The 9,734-nt window shown below is 41.3% G+C and overlaps 2 protein-coding genes across 2 annotated transcripts; both read left to right on the top strand.

Moving 5' to 3' along the window:
- Window positions 1–386: 386 nt before the first annotated feature.
- On the top strand, window positions 387–5,473 carry LOC109083583. The gene is made up of 3 exons (XM_042747006.1): window positions 387–486; window positions 4,122–4,847; window positions 4,964–5,473. The coding sequence occupies exons 1-3, from the start codon at window positions 387–389 to the stop codon at window positions 5,209–5,211; spliced, it is 1,074 nt and encodes a 357-aa protein (XP_042602940.1). The 3' UTR covers window positions 5,212–5,473.
- Window positions 5,474–6,464: 991 nt separating this feature from the next.
- LOC122140787 (dual specificity phosphatase 29-like) lies at window positions 6,465–9,414 on the top strand. Its single transcript, XM_042745755.1, has 6 exons — window positions 6,465–6,857; window positions 7,148–7,519; window positions 7,676–8,040; window positions 8,136–8,368; window positions 8,475–8,922; window positions 9,086–9,414. Exons 3-6 carry the CDS (start codon window positions 7,925–7,927, stop codon window positions 9,102–9,104), a joined length of 816 nt encoding a protein of 271 aa, XP_042601689.1. The 5' UTR covers window positions 6,465–6,857; window positions 7,148–7,519; window positions 7,676–7,924; the 3' UTR covers window positions 9,105–9,414.
- The last annotated feature ends 320 nt before the right edge of the window (window positions 9,415–9,734 follow it).

Below are 9,734 nucleotides of genomic sequence, written 5' to 3'. Positions count from 1 at the left end.
CATGATTTTAATTTAAGAGCAGCATTCAATTGTACAGTAAAATATTATAACAGTATACTATCTTGTTATTCAACCAGTATGAGAGGAAACAGAAGTCAGGTCTATTAGAGGAATAACTTTAAATGTAGACGAACAGGTTTATCACTTGATCATGCTCTCGTTCCTGTTTTTGTAAAGACTAGGCACAATGCAGTCAGTTCTTGCAGATTCCCTGATCTAATTGGGGCAATGGACGGCTGGAGGGCGTCGGGGTGCCTTGCACCCTATAATTGCCAGCCTGCACAAAACTGTAATGGTTAGGATTCAGTCTCACTGTGTTGAGTCAGGAAACAATTTTGACCAAATTGAGATCAATATAGAGGCAAAAGTGCTTGCAAAAGGAATGTATGATCCGGGATTTCCATTGGGATGCGGGGCCAGGCATTGGAGGCGAGCAGGACGCTGACGAGGGTGACCGCGGGGCGGAGAAGAACGGGCGTGAGGCGGGTTTGCGGATTACTGTAAGCATCCGTCTGTATTCTCTCACGGAACATTTGTATGCTAAATGCACACAATTAATCGTCCAGTTGTCGTTTCCATGTAAGAACAAATTCAGACCAATCATTCAGGTCTGAAACCAAAAGGTGTGCATGAAAAATGAGTCCGATGTTGCGTTTATATTTGTTCCAGCAAAAATAGCATAAATCTCTCATGTCAGGGGGATAAGAGGGAGGAAAAGACAGGGTTAATCAGTTACTGGTTTTCTACGAATAGCTTAATGCTAAACATTCCTTAATGATTGTTTGTGAAAAACAAAATTAAGGGTAGAGGAAAACTTTACAATTATATTACATTTTTTATGTCACATAAACAATATGTACAAAACAGACCAGCCATGGTTTATTATAGTTCCTTCATGAAGTTGTGTTGTATAACGCCTAATAGCATTCATCCTGCAGTGAAAGGCGGATTGAAGAACCATCTGAGCTTCCCACGCCACCGAAACCACTACCACGGCTGAAGGCAGGTGGAGGAGCGGGCGTACCTGAGCCATGATTTAAACCTGCCCCAGTCCACCTGTACAAGGAAAAACACTTTCATTTCATTTCATTTTATTGTACCCAAGGAAACATAAAGACAAGGTAAACCAACAACAACCAAAAACATCTTGACGGACTAACACCACTCATTTCAGGGCAAATTGCCAGTACGCGCAATAGCAATTAGTTACCACATACATTAAAGACGTGCTATGTCCAATTGTCGGGATAAATGCATAAAGATAATTACGATTTGCCTATCGATAATCTCTGGTAACGATTCTGGCCACAGATGGGAAGGAGTTCAACTCCCTATTGTTGGATGAGTGGATCGGACTGTATTTTAAAAGCTTTTTCTCCCTGAGAATTCCTCGTACATGGAACTGATTGTTTCTGAATTTGTCCCTATGATTTGAAGCGAGGTTTCTTTCTCTACAGTTGTTAAGTTAAATTACCATTCGCCACTATCTATCAGGTTATTTATAACTTCCCACATGTGCTGCTCCACTCTAAAGGCAGTTGAGTTGCCGCAGGATGGAGACGTTGGTTAAAGTGTTTTTCAGTTTTAAAAACTGAGTCTAGTTACACTGCAATTTTCGATTAGAATCAATGTAAGTGTATTGAAACTTTCTACTACCTCTACAATTGTCCCTAATATAAGGGGCTGCACAGGGTCTTTGATAAAAGACAACTTTGTTTTGATTTATCTCTAAGAAATTTCATCGCACCATTTCTGGAGGAGTGGACCACATGTGCGCTATATAAGTTCCTCTCCAAAAACTATGTCCCCCACTCGATTAATAAAGCAACCAGGGCATATCATCTGCATACTGAACCAAACGGATTTTTCCGGGAATTTGGTATAAATGGAGAAGAGTAATGGAGAAGAATAGTCGCTTGCGGGGCGCCCAAGATAAGTGATGTCGATAGAGTATAGTAACCAGAACCTGTTGAGGGCGATCAGAGAGGAAGCGCATAATCATTTACAGCGATTGCCTTGCCAGCAAGGTTCATTGTGTAAGGCAGATGTAAAATCGATACATTGGCCCGAGCAGGAGATCAGACTGGAAGGCTTTGCCAGCGTGTGAAACATAGACAGTTGCGTGCGGGTCCTCATTCATAATTTTGAAAGCAAACTGGTGATAATCATCTGCTGTTAGAACTGATGCTGGAATATGTTTGCTTATAACTCCTCTCATTTCCAAAGTGGAAGACGCAATGGGACTGAAATCTTCTAATTCCGTGGTCAGGTTTTCGGAATAGGCACAATATAGGACATTTTCCATAAGAGGCATGTTAAGGAAATAAAAGTTACTGGAATCATCCAGCACAATGACTCAGGAAAACATTTCTTTAACACTTCCCCACATCACAGGACATCTGGCCCCCGGGGGCTAATACTGGACAGGCTGGCTATAATCTCATGTTCATAAGTATAATAAACGAAAATGGACCTACAACCCCTATCCACGTCAGCCTAAACTAATTTTTTCTGAAAAAAGAATAGATCATTTGCAAAAGATGGAGGGAGTGTGACAGTGGTTTGTGCTTAGTTTACATTAATCACAAAATGCTTTCTTTGCAATGCGAAATACGGACAATTGACTTTATCCTATATTCTATGTTGGCTTTACTCAGTTTTGATCTAGTTCGCTTCTTTTTTTCGTGAAAAACAAAATATTACCATTTAAAAGCATGTTGTTTTCTCACGTTTCACTAGATCCATAAAAAAAAATTTAACAATGAGTTCGCGTGATTTTATGCATTAAACAAACAAATAGGATGTCAAATCACGTAGTCATGAGGTGTGTCACATGAGGTTAAGAAAATGCAATGTCTCCAGCCTCAAAACTCTCCAAACAGACTCAGTCCAGATCTTTAATACTTAATCAGTGGTTTTATAGCTTATTCCATGTTAAACTTGGAGTAGGTCGGCCGACATTTCTGGTGATTTCCCAAGGCATGTCAGATGGGATTATAAGCGTCTAGTATGTTGCCATAGCACTATCTAGGGTTACGTGCCAGGCGGGTGGGGGACAGTCCCACATATGATTGTTAAAAGTGTGTAGATGATCAGGACAGGTCACAGGAATTAAATCCCCGAGTAACAGGGACGGGGTGACTGATGCACGGGACAGGGCGGTGGTGTAGCTCTCTGCTATCCGGGCTGAAGCTCCCACAAAAATACGGCCCAGGTACATATGGCAATATGCATTCGTGATCTGTTCCAACTCCCTAGGGGATAAAAGGGCGAAATGAGACAACAAAGATTTCGTAGTCATGTGTGCACACACGTTCCCGGACGGTGGACTGAGTAGCCCAGCTGTGTGTCCATCCATATAGAAACACAACCACCACCAATAGATTTCCGAGACGGCATTAATGTCTCGATCAGCCCGCATAAGTGGTATAACCCGGCACGTTTGGGTATGCGTTCTATCTTTCAACCAGCTTCCGTAAAACAGATGAGGATTACTCTGTCGGGAAATCATTATCATATTGTACTTTAGCGAACAGTTGCACTTGTTGCTCACAGAGCGACACATTAGAGGAAGGTTAATTACCGGTAGCGGAGGTTCTACGGCCGCGGCATCCATCAGTCTTTTCTATCAACTCCTCCTCTGAGCCTCTTTTCTTAATGTCCCTTTTCGCGGTCCGATGTTGTTGCGTTGCGGCGGATACTAACCTGCAGCTCCAGACCAGAGTCCTCCAGTATGCTTGTGTATCTGAGTGACAACAGCTGGTCCCGCGTAGAGGTAAGGATTCCGGCATTTCCATATAAACGCCATACTTCGGCGATTTAAACCACTGAAGAAGGACACAGCCGCCAAAAGTAACATGCCATACGCGGAACTTCATTTTGCCACAAAGAGAATGCAGGCCTCAATCACTTTTAAAACAACAAAAAAATCACAGGGACACGACGATACAGACAGGTGAAGACACTGGGTCAGCAGCAGAGCCGCGCCCCATGTTTTAGCAATCCAGCATCCACTGCCCCAAGTTCTGGCTCTATAGGGGAGATCTTCAAGCAGCAAAACCTCAGATTTGGGCAGCCAAGAAGTGATACTTGTGCAAAATGTGACGCCCTGTTCTCATTAGTAGCTGCTACAACAGATGGAGAAAGGTTGAAGATCACAGCCGAGAGTGAGCTTCACCACCGGAAAGCCGAAAAAGCGTACACCCAGTTGCAGGCTGACACAGAGTGGGCCAAAGCCAATGATGACTGCCATGTCATTTGTATTGACATGCAGGGGGTAGTGTTCACGCCAAACCTGACACACTTCAACGTGTACTATCAACGGCAGCTGGCCAACTACAACCTCTGTATCCAGGAGATGGGCACTGACAAACCTCCTACAATGTGCCTCTGGCATGAGGGCGTTGCTCTCAGAGGTTCCATCGAGGTGGCAAGCTGTCTTTTGAAGTGGGCAGAAACATCTTTCGCTCCCCTAGTCCAGGCAAAGGAACGGAAGCTCATCATCTATAGTGACCGATGCTGTGGGCAGAACAACAACTGGCGAGTCCTAAACCTCATGGCCCTACTCGTATCTAGAGGGTACTTCAGTAAGATAGAGCAGAAGTTCATGGTGTCTGGTCACTCCTTCCTTCCCTGTGACCGTTCATTTGCCACGCTGGACAAGAGGCGTAAGGTGTCCACACTCCACACCCCCAGCGATGTCGCCGAGATGATCCGTGGAGCCAGGCAGCTGCATCCATTTAAAGTAACTGAGATGAAATGTGCGGACTTCAGGCAGCTCCCTGATGCAACATTAAAGCATCCACCTGGCTTCCTAATCACATCCATGATGTGGTTGAAAGTGACAGGTAAAAAACTAAAGAACTAGACTAAAACTAAACTGGTTTTCTGAGATTAACAGTGTTGGGGATATGTGCGTGAAAGAAGAATCTTTATTGAACTTCTTGTTGAATCATGATTTCAGCTACTGATCCATGGTGTGTCCACACAAAAGGGAGCCACAGCCTCTACGAGGGATGGAAGCATTGGCTGATCACCAAACAGAGGAAGAATCAACCACCTCCAGCTCCCTTGTTCTCCACCACGTATGCTCGTGCTTACGAGGACCCTCTGCCCATCAAGAAGGAGAAGCACTGTGACCTTATGAAAATGCTAGCCTACATGCCAGCGGAGGCCCAAGCATTTTATGGGACATTAGAATGTGAAGAGTAGCCTGGTGTGTGTAGGTCATGTGCAGGGTAAGGTGGGATATATTGTGTATATTGTGTGAAATTAAACATAAAAGTAGTTGTAGCTTATCTTGTATGCCTTATCTTATGTTGTATAATAGGAATATATAGGTATTTATTTATTTTTATTTAGAACCAAAAAAAGGAAGACGTATATGGTAAACTAGCATATGGAACCAGCATGGAATGAAGATGATGTATGTCTGTATTGTAAATATGTATTGTTTACCGTTATTACTGTTTATTGTTTGTATGGTATTGTTTATTGTAAGTATGTACGGTTTGTTTGTACTGACGTTTATTTTCTGTACTATAAGTAGGCCTATGTATTGTTCATTGTTCGTACCGTATTGTCCGCTCTTTTGTTCTGTGATTTACGTTGGCAAAAAATAAAAGAAATTGAAAGAAAGAAATGCTTAATATTTTCTTTAAGGTTCTGTTACTGTATTAAAACTAAGATAAAGGAATCAAATCTCCAGTGGTTTAAATTGATATGATTAATTGGACTTATACTGTTCTTCCACATTCCAGAAATGTAAATTACTCTAACTTTTTATTTTTAAGATTGATACTAAAAAATCCTATCTCATTAGAATTGGGAAGCTTTTGTTATCTATCTTCAAGTAAAAAAAAAAAAGTAATATAATATTCAGAGTCCAAATTAAAAAAAAAATGTATTATTCAAAAATTGGACTTATATGGTTCTTCGTGTCAGGCCCAAAATTGTTGAATTAAGTTGTTATTTTTGTTTTCATTGTGTACAAAAAGTATTCTCGTCACTTCATAACGTTACAGTTGAATCACTGATGGCAGATGGACTATTCTTTCTGACGATGCTTTTCATACTTTCCTGGACCTTGACAGTGTTACTTAATTGGCAGTCTATGGGACAGTCTCAAGCCTACCGGTTTTCATCCAAAATATCTTAAATTGTGTTCCAAAGACGAACGAAGCTTAACGTTTTTTAGCGTAAAATCTATTTTCTTAGAAATATGTGTAAACCAAGTAAAGCGGTAATGTGTTTGAAATCAACCACTGACAGATCATTCGCGCAATCGGTGTCTCCGCCGTTTGTAGTAAACATTCCGTTTCTATGGCAACTGTGGAACTACAACGAGACTAGCCGTTTGATTACGTCATAGAACAGACTGCTTAAAAGGAGCTGAGCACTCTACGTCATAAAACAGACTGCTTAAAAGGAGCCGAGCACTCGCACCATCTTCGGTTTCCAGGTTCAGTGATAATCCGAGCCGAGTCGAGGAGTCATAGAGCAAAGAACAAAGCCGCGAGTCTAAGCGAAAGTCTACGAATACTGTTTACAGACGCCAGACTATACAGCTAGTGTTCAGTGTTATATTCAGCTATATTCAGTGTTTAGAAAAACAGTTTATACACACTGTCTGTTGTCAGTGTGTATCAGAAAAAGTTTGACAACTGTACATCTGATAATATCAGATACAGTTTGACAACAATATCTGACAGTACTATAGAGTACATCAGACATCATGTCCACACAAATGAGAGATGTGCACCTGAAGGCTGACATCAGCAGCACCATCTCAGAGAATGGAAATGATCAGGGTGGCATGAATATTTCTCCTGCAACCAATGAGAAGGCAAGCCCAACAGGTGAATGTCAACAGACCATTTGAAATGTGGTAAAATGTGGAATAAGTGTAGTTTATATATATATATATATATATATATATATATATATATATATATATATATATATATATATATATATATATATATATATTATCCACTAATAACAACTGCATGTACTCAATATGTATTCAGACAGCACAACATTAGCACAATCTTACAAGTTAGACTAATTATTCATGTTTAAACTGTGGTTAGAGGTGTTTCTAATAGCTTCTTATTTGTTTTTCTTCTTTTATCGGAAAATACTAAAGTGAGGAAGAGCAACAAGACCTCTGCATTCTTCCGAAGAACATGGAAGACTGTGAAAAAACCCTTTCAGAAAAACAGCGTGGAGCCTACTGGGATCTCAGCACAGCCTGTTCCAGAGCCATCGTGTGTACCAGGTCCTCAACCAAAACTTCAAGTGGATCTGGTTGATGCAGAGCAATTGTGTGTTGCAGGCCCAAGTGGTCCTAAACCTCAAGTGACAACAGAAACTCAAAAAACTCAAGTGACAACAGAGTCCACACAAAAGAGAGATGTGCACCTGAAGGCTGACATCAGCAGCACCATCTCAGAGAATGGAAATGATCAGGGTGGCATGAATATTTCTCCTGCAACAAATGAGAAGGCAAGCCCAACAGGTGAATGTCAACAGACCATTTGAAATACATTAAAGGTGAGATGCAAACAAAAATGTGGAATTTGGAATATGTGTAGTATATATATGTGTTTCATCTGTTGTTAGAGGTGTTTTTAATAGCTTATTATTTGCTTTTCTTCTTTTATCTGAAAATAAGTGAGGAAGAACAGCAAAATCTGTGCATTCTTCCAAAGAAGATGGAAGGCTGTGGAAAAAATCCTTCCAGAAAAACAGAGTGGAGCCTATTGGGATCCCAGCGCAGCCTGATCCAGAGCCATCGTGTGTCCCAGATCCTGAAGCAGAAGATGAAGTGGATCTGGCTGATGAAGAACCGTTGTGTGTCGCAGGTCCAAATGGTCCTGAACCTCAAGTGAAAACAGAAACTCAAGTGACAACAGAGCTGTCAATGTTACATAACAATTTCCCTTTAAACATTTTCCAACTGGAGCGTCGCATGTGCAAATGTAGAGTGCAATGGACACCTGTCACCGAGGTGTGGCCCAGTGTCTTCATTGGAAATGAGTAAGTCAACACACTTCTTTCATATTGTTTTTTAATTCCTCACTGTAAATCCTATTTAATGAAAGACTAATCTAGTTTGTTGTGTTCTTGTGCAGAGAGACAGCAATGGACCGAGTCAAACTGAAGGAGATGGGTATTACTCACATCCTGAACACTGTGGCATACAAGGAATATCTACAAGGAAAGATCGATATAAAGGCGGAATATTACCAAGAAATGAACATCACTTACTGTGGTGTGCTTGTAATGGTTGATCACAGGTTTGACGTCAACAATGACTTATTCCCAGCTTCGGAATTCATCCACAAGGCCCTGAGTAACACAGGAAGTAAGAGCTGACACACATACACAATTTATCATCCATCATTTATCCTAGTGACAAACTGTGTTTGGATGAATTTGTTTTGAATGTCTTTCTTTTCTTTTTTTCTCAGATAAGTTGTTAGTGCACTGCATGGATGGCGTCAGCCGCTCTGCCACATTTTTTCTGGCATACCTGATGATCCACCATGAAATGTTGTTGGAGGATGCCATCGACCACGTCATAGACAAGAGATGGATCAGGCCAAACAGGGACTTCTTGAAGCAGCTGATAACCCTCAATTCAAACCTCGTAACACAGCGGAAACTACAGCTAAGAAAACAGATCAACAAAGATGAAACAAAAAACGAAGAGGACCCTGTTGCACAGCCTGTTCCAGAACCATTGTGTGAGCCAGGTCCAAGCATACCTAAACCAGAACCTCAGGTGACAAAAGAACTTTCAGTGTTAGAAAGTCATGTCTCTCAAAGCGTCCTTCAACTTCAGGATCGCCTGGATGAATATACATTGGCCTGCACACCTGTCACTGAGGTCTGGCCCAATGTCTTCATTGGAAATGAGTAAGTCTACAACACATTGACTGCCACATATGACATATAATACAGTATGAACAGGAATCAAACAGCAGTCATATTTCTCTCACTGTCAGAGTTGTTTTATAATTTTACATTGTGTATCCCCTTAAAGTGAAAGACTAATCTAGACTGTTGTGTCCTTGTGCAGAGAGACAGCAAGAAACTGAGCCAAACTGAAAGGGATGGGTATTACCCACATCCTGAATGCTGCGGCTGTGGAGAAGAGCTTGAAGGTCTTGTTTGAAATTCCAAGCAAGAAAAGCCTAAAAGGAAAGGTCAATACAGGATTGACATATTACCAAGGCAGGAGCCTCAATTATTATGATGTGCCTGCAGTAGACAAATGCTCGTTTAACATCAGCGAGTACTTCTTCCCAGCTGCACAGTTCATCCACCAGGCCCTGAGTAACCCAGAGAGTAAGAGCTGATGCACACACACCATTTATTTGCTTGTCATTTATCAAGTGTCCTACAGTGATAAGTCTAGGAGTTACTTTGTTTTGAGTGTCTTTCTATTTTTATTTCCACAGATAAGGTGTTGGCATGCAAAAAGGGTCTCAGTCGCTCTGCCACACTTGTTCTGGCATACCTGATGATTCACCATGACATGATGGTGGAGGATGCCATTGACCATGTCACAGAGGGGAGAGGATCAGGCCCAACATAGGCTTCTTGAAGCAACTGACAATCCTCAATTCAAACCTCAAAAGTCGCCGAATACTACAGTTGAAAAAAGAGCACAGATAAAAAACAAATAAAGCAAAATAAAAACAAATATTTAAGTTACAAATATGTAA

Source organism: Cyprinus carpio, chromosome A4 (assembly GCF_018340385.1).
Source record: "Cyprinus carpio isolate SPL01 chromosome A4, ASM1834038v1, whole genome shotgun sequence".
Classification (NCBI taxonomy): domain Eukaryota; kingdom Metazoa; phylum Chordata; class Actinopteri; order Cypriniformes; family Cyprinidae; genus Cyprinus; species Cyprinus carpio.
This window is presented reverse-complemented; position numbering and strand designations above follow the sequence as displayed.